We start from the raw sequence: 20,481 nt of genomic DNA, 5'->3' as shown, positions 1-20,481 counted from the left end.
AAGGTCACAAATCAAGTACTATGATTCCTTGTGCTTAGATCACATGCTAAGTTCCAGGTTAACCTAGGTACCCACTTGACTCAGTTTCTAAATCCTGTCTTTACCTATTTATCCATCTGCTTTCCCCTTTTCTCTGGATGGCCATATCTCTTGCTCAAGTAAAGGAAAATGAAGTCATGAATACTTACAGCTGTCTCTCCAAATCACCTAAATTCTTTCCACTCTTTTGATTAATTTATTTATTCACTTCACATTCTGATCACTGTTCCCGTCCCTCTTCTCCTGGTCCAACCCTCACATTCACCAATTTTCCCATTTCTCCATGGTAGAACCCCTTCCTTGAGTTCCAACCCACCCTGCCACTTCAAGTCACAGCAGGACTAAGTGCCTTTTCCCACGGAGGCTCCACAAAGCAGTCCAGCTAGGGGAAAGGGATCCAAAGACAGGTAACAGAGTCTAAGATAGCCCGCACTCCAAATACCAGGAGACCCACATGAAGACCATGCTGATCATCTGCTACATATGTGTAAGGGGCTTAAGTCTAGCCCAGGTACTTTCCAGCCTCCGCCTCGGATTCTGCAGCCGCCGCGATGTTGATGCCTAAGAAGAACCGGATTGCCATCTACGAACTCCTTTTTAAGGAAGGCGTGATGGTCGCCAAAAAAGATGTCCACATGCCCAAGCACCCCGAGCTGGCAGACAAGAATGTGCCCAACCTTCACATAATGAAGGCCATGCAGTCTCTGAAGTCTCAAGGCTACATGAAGGAGCAGTTTGCTTGGAGACATTTCTACTGGTACCTCACGAATGAGGGCATCCAGTATCTCCGGGATTACCTGCACCTACCTCCGGAGACTGTGCCCGCCACCCTGCGCCGCAGCCGCCCCGAAACTGGCAGACCTCGGCCCAAAGGTCCAGAGGGTGAGCGGCCTGCAAGATTCACAAGAGGAGAGGCAGACAGAGACACGTACAGAAGGAGCGCTGTGCCCCCTGGAGCTGACAAGAAGGCTGAGGCTGGGACTGGCTCGGCAACCGAATTCCAGTTTAGAGGCTGCTTCGGTCATGGACGTGGTCAGCCACCTCAGTGAAGTTGGAGATTATGTTGTATTAAATAAACTTAAAAAAAAAAAGTATAGCCCAGGTATGTGATTTGGTAGACAATTATTCAGTCTCTGTGAGCCCCCGTGGGCCCAGGTTAGTTAACTCTATAGGTCTTCTTGTGAAAGATTATCTAAATTTTAGTAGATATGACCTTCTTGATACACATAAATAATTTTTATTAGTTCTTCAAAAAAACTGATCTGACCCAGTTGTTAGATGCTTCCATAGGAATTGTTCAGGGAGGCCCCAGGCTGCCCAAACAACGCAAGTTTTAACCAATTCTCTTCACTGCCTACCAGAACTCGAGGCTCTAAAGATGAAAACAGCATGTACAGTATTATTATTTAACTAAATTGACATGGAATACAATTGCTTTCTATGTATCTGTGTCAAAGTGCATTGCCAAAATATACCCTGATAAATGCCTTTCTCTGAGTTGAATTATTGTATAAGATATAGAGAAAGCATGATGGACTTGAACTACAAAATTCTACCCTGCAGCCTAGATTTCAAAGTGGCAGAAGGTATCATTCAGGCTGCTGGGAGATGCTCATGCTCTTACCCAGCTGTGATCCTTGTGGATCACAGAAGCAACCTGCCAGGTGATATGTATCTACCTGTAAAATAATTTCATGACTGTTAGGAGGTAACCATCTATTCCCATTGGATTTGAGTCTTGCTCTACAGGAAGAAGCCTCTTCCTAGTATTGTAAGCCCAGTTAACAGCCTATTCCTAGGGAGGTTCTAGGCCCAAGTAAACAACTTATTGCTGTTGTTTTAACTAAGTTACATGGCATCAAAGTGCATTATGAATATGTATTCTTATATTAATAGATGAAAGCTATTCTTGGTCCTAGTCAGAGAAGCTTCTTTTTGTAGTGAATTGTGGTGAAATGTAGAGACTTGTAGCCCTTCAAGATGCTGAGAATAACTGATGATTGAAGTCTTAGCATCAAATAAGACATTTAAAATACACCCTCTAAAGCATGAGAAAATTTACGGAAGAGAGGGCAGGATGTATGAGGCATACAATAGGGTGAATTTGTATGAAATACCTCTGTATGTATTTAATATAACCCCTACAAATGTGAATTAATAACATCAATTATCTGCAATGGGCCTGCTGAAGAATGACATTGTAGATAGATTTGGGTGGGAGAGAGCTTATTGAAACCTACCTCTTACTCCTGGGCTACTGACTCTTGATAGATTCATGGACATAGAGAATCACGTCAGCAGTAATGTACCTATTACTGAGCCCACCAGGCTCCAAAGGATACCTACAAATTGATGATCATACAAACAGCCCAGGGAAAACTCAGTGGATCATCACAGAACACAACATGAATGTGAGAAAGATATTCATGGGGATGAAGAGTAAGTAGGGAAGTAAAAGTGGGTCAGATAGAAGAGTGGTCTGTATCTTTTATATGGATGTGTGATAATGTCAAAGGAAAAAAATTAACCAATAAAAAAATTGGAAGTTGAAAAAAATAGAAAACTGGCCTGGAGTCACTTCTAAGATAGAGTTGTATGTTTATTTACTCCACAGTTGTTAGGAAAGGGCAGTTGATCAACTAGTTTTCATCTCTTCCAACATCAGTAGAGTGAGCTTTGCATCCCATCTTATGTGTCTGTGTGTAGAAAATGAGGAAGACAGATAGATGATTACAAGATAGATTTGTTTAGGTGACCTTATTTACTTTCCTGCTAGTATTAGCTGACAAATGAATGCAGTCTCCTAGTTTTTGAAAGAAGTGTGAGTTTTGTAATTATTAAGTAATGCAATGTTGTTAACTTATACTAGTTAAACCTGGGATAGCTAACTACAGTGAAGCATACAAAGATTTACATCTTACTAGTAATACTAACTCCCAGGCCTGTGAAATGACTACATACATGGACTAGAGGTTTTGGTAACATATTTTTATTGAAAGGATTTGCATAAAATTTATATATTTTAATATCATTGCTAATTTCACATAAGAATACAATATATATAGTCCATATCCACTACAACCCTTTGCTTTTTTCCTCTAAATCCTCACAGTACTCCCTTGCTCTCTTCCTGATTTTAAGTCTTCCTCTTTTTTTTGTTCTCTATGTCTTCCCCATCTTGTTTGATAACTCACTGAGTGTAATTAGTGATGCCTATAGTCACATAGGGATAAGATACCATCCAATAGGGTATAGGAAACTGTCATGAGTCACACCTATAAAGAAAAGTGACCTTCTATGCCCTAATACTACCTTCAACTGCCAATAGCTCCTAGGTTCGAAGTAGGTTTAAGTGATGATTACCTTCCCTCTCTATGCTGATATGTCAACTGGGATGATCTTGTACAGGTATTGTGTCAACAAACACAGTTGCTGAGAGTTCAGGAGAGTACATCAAAAAAACCTTATTTTATGGCCATCTCCTTCAACCACTGGCTCTTACATTTCCCAGTATACAATGCTCCCTGTGTACTTGTTAAGGATTTAATGTGATATAGATGCCTCATTTAGAACCAAATACTCTAGAGCCCTTTATTCCCAGAACTTTTGTTCTGAGTTTTAAGTCTCTGTATTAACCATCACTCACTGGATAAAGAAGCTTCTGTGAAGAAGAGTAGCATGGCACCACTCTATGGGTATAAGAATAAATATATAACAGGAAGTCTGACACTATGTCTTTAGAAAAATAGTATCGGGGCTTTGTGCAATATTTCCTGTGTGATATTGTATAATTAGCATCTGCACCAAGCCTGTCCTCAGGTTTCTCATGTTCCCACTATGTCTGCTTACCTTGGTTATCTTAGCTTCAGTGTTACCATCACAGAGAATTTTCTTCTGAAATTCTTAATTGCAGGGAATTCTCTTCCCTATTTAAAAAAAGTACATTCCCAATGTTCTCATACTTAAGATATTTTCCTTGCAATGTGGACTAACAGAAAATCACATCAGTGTCATTGCAGTGAGATTTCTGAGTCGACAAGAAAAGCAGAGTGAACCTATTTTTAAAATTCTCTTATATAAGCATAACTCATGTAGAATATTTGAGCTCTAATTCTTGAGGAATAATTAACAACAACATGACAATTATTTCTACAGTATGATTGCTAAAATACATTATAGACATTGAAAACTTGTGTGAGCTCCACAACCCGAGAATTACATAAGAAAGGAGATTTCTCATTTCCCACCTTTTCTAGATTTTGCTTTCTGTTTCATGGAACTAAGTGTCATTTCCATTTGTGCTGCTGCAGCAAAATACCACAGGCTGAACAACTTGCTCATAAACAACTGAAATTTGTTTCTCTTGGCTCTGGAGACTTGGAAACCTAAGGTTATCATATAAACAAGTTTAATATGTGATGAGGGCCCCTTCTCGACTTCCAAGGTGTTATCCTGCTGCCCTCGTAGAAGGTAGAACAAAAAAGCCTTCATAGTCCTACGAAGGTCCATTCATGAGAGAAGATGCATGGCCTAGTATCTGCTAGAATAATGCCTTTTACTATTGATTATGCCTATTACTATATGATTATTGATGGTTTAATTTAATCACCTGGATTTCAGGCAAACACTTGATCACTCACTGTGTTAGTAAGTTTTATTCTATTCACGAATATTTATTTTATTCAGGAATTTGCTCATGGATTTATTGGATAGCTTCATTGAATTTAAGAGGTCAAAAATTAATAGAATTAAACACTGAACAGGTTACTGCCCATGGGATTTAGGCCTTCATGTTGCACAAGCTTTGAGAAGCAAGATAAATACTCAAATCTAATACTTAAAAAGCATCAGCATATATAAAAGTAGTTCAACCACTTTGCTGAGAAAGGGATAATAGATGTCTGTAAAACAACCACTGTTTTTAAAATGTTGCAAACACTGGGCATAGCACAGCCAACATTTGAGCACATGAGTCTATAATGCCCCTACTGTTCAAACCAGTACCCATGAAATGTCATTTTCTGAGAGAGGAAGAAATGAAGTCAGTATGGCCCATATATTGTAAATTGGCTTCAGAGATTCACTTTGCCACCAGGCAAATTTACAGAAGAGTATATTTGCTTTACCACAGAGGTGGTAAAAGCTTCTAGTTACACGTATGACTGGGTTTCTAGTAGATCTCTTGTAAAGGCTGCAGAGTAGGAAATAACCAATAGATGCAACTGGTTAGAGATATGCAACTGAATTTTAAATGTATATGTATAGATTTTGTTTTATGCCTAGAGTTAAGTATGCTCTTAAGCCCTCAAAAAGAGAAAATAGCTAAGTATAAGATTTGTTCTCCAGTAAGTGTTGATTTCTTATATAGGCCTTGGACACCCCCCCCCAAAAAAAAAAACACCAGTGCAGTGCTCAGAAATTCCAAAGAGGTCACATAAAATTATACTTTATTTTCTTTGCTTAGCCTTCTCTATAGCACATCTATGCTGCAAAACAGAGACAAAAATAGAATAAAAAGTGTCTGAGACAACGTAAAGCCTTCTGCTCTACCTAGCAATGACATCATCAATGCTGAGACTTAAACCCAAAGACTAACAGCAAGCATGTGCATTCATCATGTTTTTCCTAACTTGATTTGTTGCCCATACTAGGCTGTGACTCATGGGAACTGGTAAGTTGTTGAAGCGGTCAGAAGGGACAACAGAGCAAACATTACATATGCTTGAAAATGCAAAGAAAGGAGATAAAGACCTCTTTGTAGTATCATTTCTTTAACTGGACCACAAAGATCTTTCTGAGGGAGCTCTATGTGCAAGCAAAGGCTGCATAGCACCATCCTTTCTTGGAATCCTTTAGTCCCTGCAGGAGTCCTTTCCCATCAAACATTCAAGATGAGAATGACTTTTTGCTTTGTTCTTCCCTGGTTCACTGTGGTTAGATGGCTTAAGCTAGGATGAAATGATTGAAAAAAATGCAATGAAGTTTAGTGCACATAACATTTACCTTCACTTCCTCTGGCTTCAACTAAACCCTGTATTCTGAGAATTAAAGCACTACATGTGTTGTCACTGGAAAGAGTAAGCACTATTTCTAAGATGTTAGATGTCAACCACCCCAAAGAAAATTATAGAATAAGATAGTCTTTAAAGTTCTTTGCTTAATTTACAAAACTTATTTGCTATGGCTGCCATGCCAGAGAGATGGGACCCAAAGGAAAATTTGTTAGACAAAAATGTTTTTGTTTTGTTTTTATATGTCATAACAGTGTTGTGACTGAATCCCACTCTGACAAAATAATTCATTACACTGAGATTCAATCACATGGCCTGAGAATTTTATCATCAGTTAAGAATACTTATTGCTCTTCCAGAAGACCCAACTTCAGCTCCAGAGGAACAGATGCCCTTTTCTAGTCTCAGTGAACCACATAGGACTAGTATATATTCAGAAAAACACAGACATAAATAAAAATAAACCTAACATTGACTGTTTTTTTAATTAAGCAATAGAAAGTTTAAGTATGCCTAAGGTTGTAATGAATTCTTCACAGAAGCCCCTCTTATTTTAGGGACTGACTCATGAAAATTCTTCCCAAGTAGCTGTGTTAGATGTAAAGAGGATTTCAAGAGATAATGCTTTCTTTTGTCTCATACTCTGCAATCTAGTCATTAAACATGAGCACTGGGTGTACAGAAATGGCAATAAATAAGGGCACCATTTGAAGCAAATTGAAAAAAAATACCTTTTTTTTCTAGGTATCCAATTATGTCACGGTTTGTGAAAATTGGGGGAATAAAGAGACACACTTGCAGTTGCAATGTGCAATTGTAGTCTTCTTAATTCTGCTTCTTTGAATGAGACATGTTGAAGCTCACCTCTATTTCATGAGTTCAACAGAGAGCACACAGTGCAGCTCTTATTTCCCATATGATGATGTTCTTCCAGAAAACAGACATTATAAAATGTAAAACTCATTCCATAAGATCAGTGACAGAGATCTGGTTACACTCATAGGAAGGGATGGCATCCTTGTAATAGAAGCATCTGGCATCTAATAAAGTCTTCAGATGATAATTAAATGGTATCTATTACTCTTCCTTAGGGAAGTCCATATTTGTATATTATAGTTGATTGCAGAAGTATTGACTTGAAAAACTTTGTATCTTATAGACAATTTTAACAGTAATAATAAAACATGTAGTATATTCTCTATGTAATGGAATGGGATCCTAGAAATTTGGTGCACACACAGAACAGAGTCCTGCTTATCTTAGAAGTAACATAAATCTCGTTCTGCAAGGTTAAGTGTCATGCTAGAATAGACACCAAGATGGTTCCTGAAACACTGTGAAGGGCTAAGAGAAAGCAAGGCAGCATCCCTCTGCTCCAAATCCAGTTGATACTGCTTTGGAAACAGCCAACCTCCCATGCTAATAAAGAACATTAAGAGGGACCCATTCCTTGTCATTTTCTTTTGTCTGAAGGTTCTTTTAAGTATTTTTCAACATCTTCTCTACCAGATCACAGCAATTTCTTACATTGTAATAGACAGTTCAGACAAGAGTATTAGTCATTGCAAGATCAGGGTCACCCTATGTGACAGGCAATCACACCAACTCTCCAAGTTTTCATAGGCTCTAGTCAAAGGCACCATGAATAGCTGAGATGCTCACCTTTCTAAGAGACTTGAGTGTAATTCCAAGCCCACTCCTCCAAGAATCTCTGTTTTAATAATTCTATCTCTTCTCATGTTCCACTGGTTTCTGGGAAACTATAAATGTGTAGCTTGGTCTTTATATGGGTCACTTAACAATTGGAGTAGTGGATGTCTCAGTTTCTTTTCGCTGACATTATATACATCCCCTCCCAAGGGGAGGGGGCAATTGGGGGGATGAGATTTGTAAGGCTGAGACTGGAAAGAAAGAAAAGACATGGTTGTGATTGGGATATAAAGTGAACAAAAAGAAAGAAAAAGCTTTATATGACTAAAGCTCTGTTTTGCAGCTTTCCCTGTAAGGCAGGGTAGGTGTTTCTGCAAACACTTTTCAGATATTTTCTATTATCTATGGAAGGCCAAAGGAGAACTGAGACAAATTTCAAAAGACACATAAAGCCCTGTCTCCAAGCCCAGACCTTAAAATTAGATATCCAAATATTAAGATTCCTGTAGGGAATACTTCTCCCATAGGAACAACACACAAAAAGTTACCTTGAACATAATTTAAAGAAAAGTGGAATCTTGGAAAGATGGGTGTTTGACATGAATGATTCTATTACCGTTCGTTGTTCTTTCCTCAAGTTTGAGATTGTTGGCAGAAGAAAAAAAAATGTTACCAAGCTGAGAAACAGGTAAAAGTGTTAGGATCAAGCTCCATCCTACAGAATATTGCCATAGCAACTTGTTCACCTGAATATATGTGTTAAAAATCTGTTAAAACCCAACCCAGACACATTACCATTAAAATTCAGGAAGATTATATATATGCGTAAACTTATTAAATCATCGTGTGTTCGAATAGTAGCAACAGTTGTCTCACATCTGAGAGGATGAGAACCCCATAGTTTTTCTGTTTTTAAATACTAGACAGGAAAGTTCCCTGGTCTCACCCAGGAGATTGACAACATGACAGTTGCTAAATTCATGAGGCTCATTGCTTTATCAGTCCCAGTCTGTCCCTGAAAACACACAGCATTCCCAGACAGCTTCTGGTCTGGCTCTTGGATAGCAACAGAATCCTGGAAACTGGGGATCTGATAACAGCAGCAGCAACAGAATAAATTGTCATCAAGAGGGGAAACCAGGAAGCCAAAAGTCAATAATCTACTTTCTGCCATACCCTTTTACATCTGGGTAGCTACGAAGTGATGCTACCAACCTCCAAGTGTGTCTTCCCTTGAACAACAAAAGGCAACCACTGATTTAATTAAACCAAGGTCACCAAGATCAGACTTGCATGCAACATCAAGTGAGATTTCAAAAGTAAATTACACTTGTCCTCTTCTGTAAGGGGCAGCTCAAAATAACTTGATTTTCTAATGTTATTTTGGACAGTTGTACCACCTAATTAATTTATATCTTTGATATATTTGTTTTATATTTGTCCAATAGTGTTGGTTTTATCAGTATTGAAAAGGATAGATCAAAAAGAAATAAGAAGTTATCTGTCATTTATCTATCTATCTATCTATCTATCTATCTACCATCTATCTGTCATCTATCTATCTATCTATCTATCTATCTATCTATCATCATCTATCTATGCAATTACTTAAATATTGAGAACCTTTTTAAAGGAAGAAATAGAAGAAAAGGGAGAATTTTTAACTCTGAGAACACTTTCTGCTCTACTCCTGGAACACAGCTTGTATCTCAAAGGTACATAAGAACTCAACTCTCAAGGGATATCCCCCCAAGGGATAATTTTGGAATTGTTAAGTAGGAGTCATAAGGAAAAAAATATTCACAAACTTGGGAGGGTCTTAAGAGATTGCCTTCGCTTCCACAAGTCTCATGAGGTCATCAGAATCTGAGAGAATGTGATAGACTGAGGCTGGAGTTCAGAGTCTCACGTGCCAGCCCCATGCTCAGATCCTGTTGTTATTGTTGTTTCTTTACTCTTACATTTATTTACTTATCTAAGCATATATTTGTGTGTACATATGTCACAGCATGAAAGTGGAAGTCAGAAGGCAGCTTGTGCAGTTGGTTTGCTCTACAATGCCAGTTTCAGAGATTGGTTATGGGTTGTTAGGCTTAGTGGCAATCACAGAATGATTGAGAAATATATTTATTTATGCCCCATAACTGTGGCAAATGCCTGACTAAAGCAGCTTAGGGGAGAAAGGGTTTATTCTGGATTATACTTGCAGAAGGGTGGTGTCTATCATAAAGAAGACATGGTGCCAGTCAGAGTAGTCACAGCAACAGGAGCAGGAAGTTGGCTGATCAAATTTCATCTGTGTACAAGAAGTAAAGAGGTAGAATGGGAAGTGGGGTATAAAACTTCAAAGCCTGCCTCCAGCATGATTCAACCTTCTTAATGTCCTAGAATCTTCCCAAACAGGGAACACTAGGTGGGGACTAAATATTCAGACACACGAGTCTATAGGAGAAATAACAGACAATATGGGTACCAGGCCTCATAGTGACAGGATAAGAGTAAGGTCTAGAGAAGGAAGCCACATTAGTTACAGTGGGGAGTTAGACTTTGCAATTTTGAGAGACCCCCCAAGGGATCTCAGCAAGGAGATGAGGGTACTGTCTTCTTTTCAACCAACTTTCCTTGGACCTTGGAATGTTCAGAATAAAAAGTCTGGTGTTCTAAAGCCTGAGATAGTCTTCTCAGCCACATTGTTCTCACTGAGAAAGCATAAGTTCAGCACTCATGTTTGTTACTGCTGAGTTCTGAAAAGCACAAAAGGCCCAGAGAAGTAAGGACAGGAAGCTTGTATGTCAAGTGCTTGAAGCTCCTCAACTTCCACACATTGCTGAAAGTCATCACTCTGAGCCTTTTTCTTACTGTGTAAGGCAGAGAAACTAAAGTTTACCACTGCCTCCTTCTAAAGGAAGACAATGGCCAGTCACCATCTTTGATACCTTCTTTACCCTCAACCTGGAAAGCCAATCCATGATAGTGTCTCATAGTTCCAACTGTCAAATATTTGTGAAGTGGTTCAGTTTTGTTCACTTGCACAGATACCACACTGACCATTACTATGCAGATGCAGCCACATGATTCAGCACTAATTAATTTTCTATGGGGCCTTTAGTCAAATCCAAACTGCATGCTAGGCTACATGGTGCTGAATATTTATCACTGCTCACCTTCCCAGATACCTCTCATTACTAATCTGTTGTTGTTCTTCTTCTTGTTGTTGTTGTTTTTATCACTATGTCTCACCTACTCTAAACTTTCAAATATGTTTCTCATTTCTGGATTTTCCCTAGGTCAGAGTTCATCTTTCAAACCAGATCTCTTTTTGTCAGTTGTTATATGGCAAGTACAAGCCAAATTTCATTTTCAGGTCAACCATAGATGTCACAGTGTCATTGTCACTTTTTCTGTTCACAGTCCTTAATCGACCTTATTCTTTCATTGCATCATGGTACATAGAATAGAAAAAGTTGCTGCCATGTTGTAGCTAATTTTCCCCTTATTCCTACCCCTAGACTCCAAAGTACACAAGGGCAGGAAGGATACTTACTTTGCCCCTTATGGGGTATGTGTACTCATTGTACACCAAGGCTCCTGATCTTATATTTTGTATTCAAAATGACCATGCAAGTTTTGGGGCAATAAAATATTATGAAAGAGTTTGCACTTCCTGTAGATAACTAAATCATGAAGTAAAACTTTCATATATGCATCAATTGGTCTAAATTGTTGATTTTATGGTTGCAAATGTTAGAAAAGACCATAGAGGCAGAACTTTTCTTATACCCTTTACATTTGTACTGGCTTTATATCAACTTGACACAGGCTAGAGCCATTTGGAAAAGCCCAACCTCAGTTGAGAAAATTTCCCCCTCAAAGCTGGCCTGTGGGTAGCCTGTGGGGCTTTCTTGATTAATGATTGATGTAGGCAACATCATTCTGTTAGGGGTGGTGACACCCTTGGGCCCATGATTTTAGTTGGTATAAGAATGAAGAATGTCCAGGCCATGGTTAACAGTCCTATAAGCATGTACTCCTCCATAGTGTATATACTGGTTCCTGCCTTGAATTCCTGCACTAACTTCTCCAAATGATAAACTGCAAGGTATGAGATGAAACATACTCTTTCCTCTACAAGTTGCTTTCGGCCACAGTCTTTTAGCACAGCCATAGAAACCCCAACTAAGTTTCCTTGATTTGCTGATGCTGTAAATTCATGTCATCTATGATGGACTCCTCCCTAATTGCCCAAAATATTAAAAGAAAACCTGCTTCTTGTTTCCACATCAGAGTACAGATGATATCATGAAATGTACTTTAAATCATAATGTAACAGTCATCACTGTCAGCATCTCAGGTCTCTTTGTCTACTGTAAGAAAACTAGTCTTGTAAGAAAACTAATCGTTGGGTTGCTTTTCTTCCTTTTTATCTTAACAATTTCATAGCTCCTTAGATACTGATAAATCTTTATCTTCCAAACAAATTGACAAAAAAATGCAGAGGAAAGAAGTAGTATGTGTGTTAAGAGTTTCTGGAGACATTATCTTACAACAAAATTCAACTGGTGTACCATGTGTACCAAGCACATATTGTGAACAAGCATGATTAAAGATTAAATTAAAATTGAGAGGCAAATGATATTCTATCCTGCAGGATCTGTACACACACACACACACACACACACACACACACACACACACAGGCTGATCCACCCCAACCACAATCCCCCAATAATATATTCCCTGCTTTCCCAATGGAGATTATATCCTTTTCTTATCCATTAGTGGAGCTCCCTGCTCTGAACATCATTTTTAACTTACTCATATAATTATCGTTAGACTTTAAGCTTCATGGAATATTCATATTATGATTTGTGGGTAGATCTCTGGGAATTAGTGCCAATACACAGTAGCAGCTAGCAGTTTCAGCTGTTAAATCCATGCATCAGTAAACCAGTGAGCATCATTCCTGACCTCAGTGCTAACATTGAAATGGGAATGAATAATCAAGAAAGAAAATGTGCCACTAACCCCCATGAATATATTCTTTACAATGTCACAGATGATGGCTTAAACTGATATCAGAGTTGTATATATGTGTGTCCCCCTCTGTGTAGGTGGGGGTCTCCTATAGATCCTAGGGGCTGCCACTACAGCTTAAGTGACAGCCAGAAAATTCCCATGATCTGGTTATCTCTGCCCTCCGTGCTGGACTTACATGTTCATGGTACCACATCCAGCTTTTATATAGATGCTGAAATCTGAAGTCAGTTCTCATACTTGTTCAGAAAGGACATTGTTCACTGAGCTTTCTCTAGCTACATTAGCTACATTGTTATTTATATATTTGTTTGTTTGTTCTGTATATTTTGAAGTGTGTTTTTGTTTTGTGCGCCTCTGTGTGTGTGTGTGTGTGTGTGTGTGTGTGTGTGTGTGTGTGTGTGTGGTGTGTGTGTGTGGTCTCTTGAAAGAAGAGACTACAGGAAAATTGACAAATATAGGAATTGGTTCTCTCTTTTCACTTTGTAATCCTAAAGATCAAATTCACTTCATCAGGTTCGGTGGTCGTGGTGGACTGAATAAAAATTGTTCCCATAGGCTCATAGGGATTGGCACTATTACAGTATATGGCCTTGTTGGAGTAGGTGTGACCTTGTTGGAGGAAATGTGTCACTGGGAGTGAGCTTTGAGGTTTCAGATGCTCAAGCCATCTTCCATCAGGGTCCCTCACTCTTCCTGATGCCATTGGATCTGGATGTAGAGTTCTCAGCTACTTTTTTAGCACCATGTCTGCCTACATGCTGACATGATTTTTTGCCATGACCACAATGCTCTAAACCTCTGAACTGTAAGTGAGCCTCAAATAAAATGTCTTCCATTTTAAGAGTTGCTGTGGTCACAGTGTCTCTCCACAATGATAGAAACCATAAGACAATGGCAAGTGCCATCTCATCAGTTGATGCTGTTTTGGCACAGTCTGTCTCCATACATCAGATTGGCTTTAAATTTCCAGTGATCCTCTTGTCTTTCCCTCTTATGTGCTAGGAGTATAAACAAAGGCCACCATGCCTGAATTGATATCAGTGACAATATTTACCTTAGTTTCAAAGAAACCTAAAGTTATTGAAGATCCCAGAGATTAAACAGACAAGCCAGGGAAAAAGAATTCTTGAGGAAAGGGAGAATGCAAAGTGTACTCTTCAGCTTCATATTACAATAAAGGAATAGCTGAGGCATTTAATGAAGGGAAAGGAATCTTTCAAGACTTCTCTGGAGAGTTCTCCTAGAACCAAGCCTACTTGTGCCAACAACACATCCCCAGGTCTGGCTCTGATATGGAGCTCATTCACTAGCTGTGTCTGATGAGCTCCCCAGAACCTCACCCTCCAGCACTGTCCTCATACCCCCAGGTAGGCTCTGCTCATGAGGCTTCTATACTCAACTTCCCTGGTAAACATAACTCTCATACCTCATTAAATGTTCTTTTTAGGTTTTAATATTTATTTATTTATTCATTCATTCATTTATTTATCTTGGTTTCCCCTCCCTCTTCTTTTTATAGTTCCCCACCCCATTCACTCTTCCTCCATTTTTCTTCAGAAGAGGGCAGGCCTCCTATGGATATCAATCAGCCATAGCTTATCAAGTTGCAGTAAGGCTAGGCACCACCTTTCCTATTAAAGATAGATGAGTCAACCCAGTAAGAAGAAAAGGTCTCAAAGGCAGGCAACAGAATCAGGGAAAACCTCTGCTTGTATTGTTAGAAGTCGTATCAGAAGGACAGCTATATAACTGCAACATATGTGCAGAGGGCCTAGACCTGCCCCATGTAGTCTCCCTGGTTAGGAGTTCAGTCTATATGAGCCACTTATGGGCCTAGATTAATTGATTCTGTAGGCTTTTTTGTGATGTCCTTGACCCATCTGACTCCTAAAATCCTTTCTCTCCTTCTGCAGGATTCCCCAAGCTCCACTTAATGTTTGGTTGTGAGTCTCTGGATTTATTTCCATTAGTTGTCTAGGAAAGCCTTTCTAATGACATTTGGGGTCCAGCTTGAAATCCATGCCTTAAGAGAGCCCACATCAACACTGTCTGGAAGTCTAAAAACCAGAGAACCGATAGCCAGGATCGATAGCCAAGAGACCTAGGATGATGACCTAGAGCCAAACATGAATGGCAAAAAAAAAGCAAAGAAATGATCTTATTTGTATTCTGCTATATTCATTACTCACAGAAATTCTTTTTGCAGCAAATAGAGACATTTAGAGAAATCCAAAATTACTCAAAATATTAAGAAAAGTCACCTGTACATTGACCAATGCCAACTGGTTGATCTACAACACAGCCACTACATTGAGGACTCAGAAGACACCATGGAAGAGGATAGCAAAAATTCAGAACATCAGGATGTCTGCTACTAGATTCTGTATATGATATGAAAGCTGTACCCACGAATTATCAACAATCTGGTCATCTAAACAAGACCTGTACAGTAACAGCATCAGCTGACGTGCTAATGCAGGTGGGTTAATCTCACAAGTCCCCTCCCCTAAGAGAGCTATAGGCAATTAATGACTGCTAGAGAAGAAGATTCAGTCTTCTCTGGGGTCAGGATTCATGATAGGTTATTCAATCTAAGGTGTCAGCCCTAATTGAAATGCACATACATACAGGCAACACTAAAGGGATTAAACACACACCTTTTATACCTGTATATACATTTATTACATACATATGTGTAACAATAATTATGAAAGAAAAAGCGTTCATAATTTTGAAAGAATGAGAAGAACATAAGAAGAACTGGAATGGGAAAAGAGAGTGGTAAAAAAATATATATATAGTATTTATGATTGAAATGATCAAAAAATTTTAGCTTAAGAAAGAAAGCATTTAAAGGTGAAAGTCAATTATATGGTACATAATTAAAAGTACATGGTATCTTATATGTGCTGTTAGAGAATATGGTATGGTAAGTATATTAAGCTATATTATAATTTGTAATTTATTACAGCATGTTACGCTGTAACTATTATAACACTTTGATATGATATACGTTATAGTATATTAAAATAAAGGAATATATAACAAAAAGAAGAGAAATCTAAATTTTTTTCTTGATTAAAAGCATTATGAATAATTGAGGTATTTTACTAAGAATTGGCTTTCAGGTTCATTGTATACTGTCATTACTTTCTTTTCTTTTGTCAGTTGCTGTTTGGCTTTGATACACTGTCTTTCCACAGCTAGATAGATTCCAACTAATAATTCTCCTGTCTGAACTTCTTTTACTGAGTTTGTTGGCTCTGGGGCCAATCTCTTTAACTTTCTAAAAATTTAACATGTTTTTTTGAAGTCAGGAAAAAAAAACCCTAACATATATAAGGTAAAGTAAATCATAATTTTCTAAATATTTAAAGCAAATTCTAACAAATTATGATAATGTTGTACAGACTTAGCAAGCAGGAGGATGGGGCAAAGGAGGAGCAGGAGAGGAGGGCGAGAGTCTTAAAGTGATTAAGTTTGTAAGTTGTTCAAACATCAGAGGTCCTCAGGGATCCCTGGCCAGGGTCAGCTCTTGGCTTAGCTGGTGATGCTCTGTCCATGGTAGGACTCTGCCATCACTGCAGTCCCCACTTTATAGCCAGCAGCTTTTCTCGCCTTCTCTTTGACACCACCTCTGAGGGGACAGAAGAAAACCAAAGACAGAGAGGATAAAAAGAATCACAAATGTGTATACCCATTCCCTCCTGTGGTACCACACTTATGCATTAAGGTTTGGAAATGTGAGCAGGCCTTGTGTGGCTGCTGAGGCTCTGGGAAGAGATAAGGGCTGCAATTTGCCCAAGTCAAGAGGCAGGCTCTCTTTTGGAAGGTACACAGATATCAAATGCTAAGAATGAGTTGTACCCTTCCCTTGACCACATGGTCATCTTTAAGTTCAGTGTTGTTCGAACGTACCTGTGGCACCAAGGTTCTAGCCAGAAAAAAAGAAAATCCTCTTATATGTTCAAACTGATGCCTATGAATAAATAGAATTAATTATAGACAATATTTGATGCATAGGTACTATGCATTGGACATTGTGCCAATGTTTTACATACAACAATGTACTAAGTTTCCGTAATGAATCATGAGAATTTATAATACATCCATTATGTAAACAAAACAAGAAACAATGGTTTGGGAAAGCTAAACTTGCCTTAAATAATAGCTTTAATTTTGTGTTTATTGTCTTGATTGTTCCTTAACTATTTGCATCTATTGTATTGCTAGTCCCTCAACCTAGAACTGACCTTAATACATGCATGTAATTAAAATTGTATAAAAGCATAAAGGAGGAGGGGGGATGGGATAGGTGGTTCTAGGGAGGGGAAAAGGTGAAAGGGGATGGCATTTGTATTGTAAATAAATAAAATATTTAATAAAAAATAATAGTTTTAAGAAAATCAGAAATGGAACCTGGGGTACTAGTATTCCTGAGATCTGTGTCTGTTCACTTGAACCTGTAAGTAACTGCGTGAGTTAAACCTAAAGATTAACTTTGTTCTGCAGAGGAATGGCAGGAAAGGGGACACAGGAGCAAATTGAAATGTTAGACGACTCTAGTTTTTAATTCTCATGTTGCCATTTATTTTATTTGTATGTCGATTTTAAAAATTAGCTGTATTCTTCAAGATTTACAGTGTTCCAAATTTTCAAATTTAGGAAATATGAAACTTTTTAGAATATTCACACTTCGGTCACCACGGCCCCCACTGTCACCAGCCATCACAGTTATCAAGAATTTAGTATCTTCTCGTCTACCTGGAATTGTTACACCCTTCCTTAAAGCTTTTAGATTAAGTGATGTCTACAGCGTACCTCTCTACAACTCTTGCTAATAATAGTAAACATTTACTGTGTGCTTGCTACACGCCAAGGGCTTTCAGTGCATTATCACAATCAATCTTTACAACTACTGCCTGAGACATATTCTAGTGTCATCTATAATTTACAGCAAGAAACAGAACTCAGCACTGCGCAGTCTCTTGATTTTCTCCTACCTACAACCCTAACTGACAGCTGACTTCAGAACCCCGAAAGGGCATCCATGAAAACAGCATGGAATTGCTCGTGAATAATGCTTGCTCCAGGAATCAGAAGCCTGATAGGTTTGGAACTGTCCACGGTCTAGTGCTGCTGAGAACAGTGGTTGTTCATAAGTATTTCCGGGTTGTTTTGTTCCAACTTCCTTTTCCTCAGGGGTGTTGTCAATATTGCCAGGTCCTTTTCAGGACAACGTGAAAAACGGTAGAATCAAATGATCTGAGAACAAACTGATGTTCTCACGTGTAAAGGAACATAGCTGGCACCAGATTTATTACAATGTTCAGCAGGTTTTGCTTTGGTTTTGTTCGTTTGTTTTAAATTAGCAGCCTGAGTGGCACTAAGCAAGAGATGGTATCAAGGATGCACACCTTTGGAGTAATAACAATCTCTCACGTAATTTTTTAGTTTATTTCTTCCAATAGAAAGTGCAATATATTTTATTTAAAATCTATAGACAGTACAAATAAATGTCAAGCTGTTTGATATATTTCAACCTATAACTTAAATCCAACTCTAATTGTTCTTTCCTGGTACCTTTTCACCCTTGGCGCCTCTCAATGAGACCTAGAGCTTAGATTATGAGAGATCAAGAGCATCTCAGAGGCAGGGACTTAGTTTTACTCCAACCCCTGCAGCTTGCATAGCTCCTCTCCCCTCCCCCTTAGCTTGCCACTTGCAATTGGCTATTGCCATGACAACCAGCAGCTGCCGGGGCTGGCTGCTTCTACCGCAGCAGGGGTGGGGCTGTGGGGGTGGGGAGGGAAGGAGGAGCCTGAGGAGGCGTCTGCTGCAAGTTCCTGGCTGATTCAGAGCTCACACCATCCTCCAAGAGGGAGGAGGCTCAAGTGATGCTGCTGCTGTTGCCGCCTCTACTGCTGGTACTCTAGCGGAGCTGGAAAGGGTGGTTCCTATCGCACCATCACCAACCAGAGAGGGAGGGGGAAAAATCCCGGCAGCCGCTGCTGATGTTGGGTTCAGAGGCTGCATCCGACCCGGTCACAAGAAAAATGGATTCAGTGTGCGGCTCTCCCTCCTTTCAGCATCTTCTCCTGGTCTCAGCATGGTGAGTGGGAGGCAAAGGAGCTACCGTCTTGATCTAGATGGTTATTAAATGACTTGTGTATATATCTGTGGCCTAGACTTAAACAATGACTCGCGTCTCTGAGACTAGGAGGGGGGTTGGGGGTGTGGAGACAGAAATGAGGATGGAGAGAGAGGAAGGTTGTCAGCAGAGAAGTGAGAAGGCATCCGCTTCTGTTTTACGGGGAAAAATGATGTTTTGATTTTTATCACAAAGTGGCTCAGAATACTAACTGAACCGCCGGATTCCTTTCCTCTCAAGCTTAGCAACAAAATCAGGGGGTGGAAAGGAACAAGCAAGGAGAGGAGGGAGTTGAAAGCAATCCTTTCCTTTGCAGGTCTCACAAACAGGGCTGGGCCTTCCCTCAAGAACACATTTAGTGTCTCAACCTTGTTGGCCTAATTGTGATTTTACTTATTTGCTCTAGCGCTAACTTGGTCCCAGAATTAGGCATTCTGCTTCACACTTGACCATCTTCTTGTTGAAAGACCATTCCCGAGATCCAGAGTTTCTTTTTCAGGATGTGTCTTTAATTGTGAACATACACATCTACCTATATACACATCGTATGTACACATGCTACGTTGCAGGTGTGTTGCATTTATGGAGCCTATTTCTATGCACAGCACGCTTGATTTACTATCGTTTTTATGGTTATTGATGCCTTTGCATTCTTGGAAGTAATTGCATGTTTTAGGAACCGGACTTCTGGCTTGTATTATTATTCATTGGCTTCATTTGGATTAATGTGACATTTATTCTTGTTATTGTCCCTTAGGTTCATTGTGGACAATTAGGACAGATGCCTATCTTTTCTTCTGTATTAGAGAACTAGATGCCAATTCATAGCTTGGCTGTTTTAATTGGGGTTGTGGGCCTAGGTCGAGGGCCCCAAATTTACAATGATGAGAAAGGGAGGTGGCTTGGAATATTATTTAGCATATTGCATCGTCTCAAATAAATGTTAAAACAGATAGATTTTCTTGAAATTCTGATCTATCCCTTTCATATCTGCACTGTGCTTCAACCAGTACAGCTGAACCGGCAGGTGAGAGGCATTTATTTTATTTAATTGTGTAGATATTTGTTGCTCATTCCTTCGGTGTCCACCACCATTTTATGGTTCTCTCAGAATGTTCTGTTCTTCGGTGGCTTCTCTAAGTGATTAAGTAGGAAGCAAGATGGTTTTAAAAACCCAAGAGTTCTCAAGGACTCCAGGATGAATTTGTCTGCTCATACAATGAAACGAACAACAGCAAGGAGAGCTTGGCAGGAGGATGTGGCTTGTAGTTGAAACCAGGGCGATTGTAGTTTATAAAAGCTTACTGGTATCTGTTTGACCTTTTCTATGCTAAGGCTTTAAGGCAGCTCAGGAGACTAAAGATGCCTGAGATTCGAATATGCAAGGCTCCATTACCACCTAGGATAATGGATTTCATTGAACTAAAGCCAAAAAATCTTTTCAGGTAAAAATGTATTAGTACTAGTACATCCATCAAATACATGAATTGTGTCTACCAACCTTCCCACCATCACTGCCATTGAGAACTTATTTTACAGTCTAAAATAACAGATTTTCATATTAATCTTTCATCTTATTTTATATATATACCC

The 20,481-nt window shown here is 39.1% G+C and overlaps 2 protein-coding genes across 3 annotated transcripts in view; both read left to right on the top strand.

The window, feature by feature from the left end:
• The first annotated feature begins 561 nt into the window (after positions 1 to 561).
• On the top strand, positions 562 to 1,111 carry LOC114629217 (40S ribosomal protein S10-like). Of its 2 annotated transcripts, XM_028777230.1 has the most exons (2): positions 562 to 990; positions 1,047 to 1,111. In XM_028777230.1, exons 1-2 carry the CDS (start codon positions 591 to 593, stop codon positions 1,109 to 1,111), a joined length of 465 nt encoding a protein of 154 aa, XP_028633063.1. In that variant the 5' UTR covers positions 562 to 590. The 2 variants fall into 2 exon arrangements, with proteins under 2 accessions (XP_028633063.1, XP_028633062.1); XM_028777229.1 differs by having other exon boundaries at positions 562 to 1,088.
• A 17,423-nt stretch (positions 1,112 to 18,534) lies between these two features.
• Positions 18,535 to 20,481, top strand: part of Jakmip2 (janus kinase and microtubule interacting protein 2) — a 151,880-nt gene continuing 149,933 nt past the window's right edge. Inside the window, exon 1 of the mRNA XM_028777173.1 lies at positions 18,535 to 18,849. The gene's annotated coding sequence lies outside the window, so the exon portion shown is untranslated. The remainder of the gene's footprint in view (positions 18,850 to 20,481) is intronic.

This window comes from Grammomys surdaster, unplaced genomic scaffold (genome assembly GCF_004785775.1).
Source record: "Grammomys surdaster isolate TR1022 unplaced genomic scaffold, NIH_TR_1.0 278, whole genome shotgun sequence".
Lineage (NCBI taxonomy): Eukaryota > Metazoa > Chordata > Mammalia > Rodentia > Muridae > Grammomys > Grammomys surdaster.
This window is presented reverse-complemented; position numbering and strand designations above follow the sequence as displayed.

Coding starts and splice junctions, on each gene's coding strand:
- LOC114629217 (XM_028777229.1), top strand. CDS start 591: ATGTTGATGCCTAAGAAGAACCGGATTGCCATCTACGAACTCCTTTTT.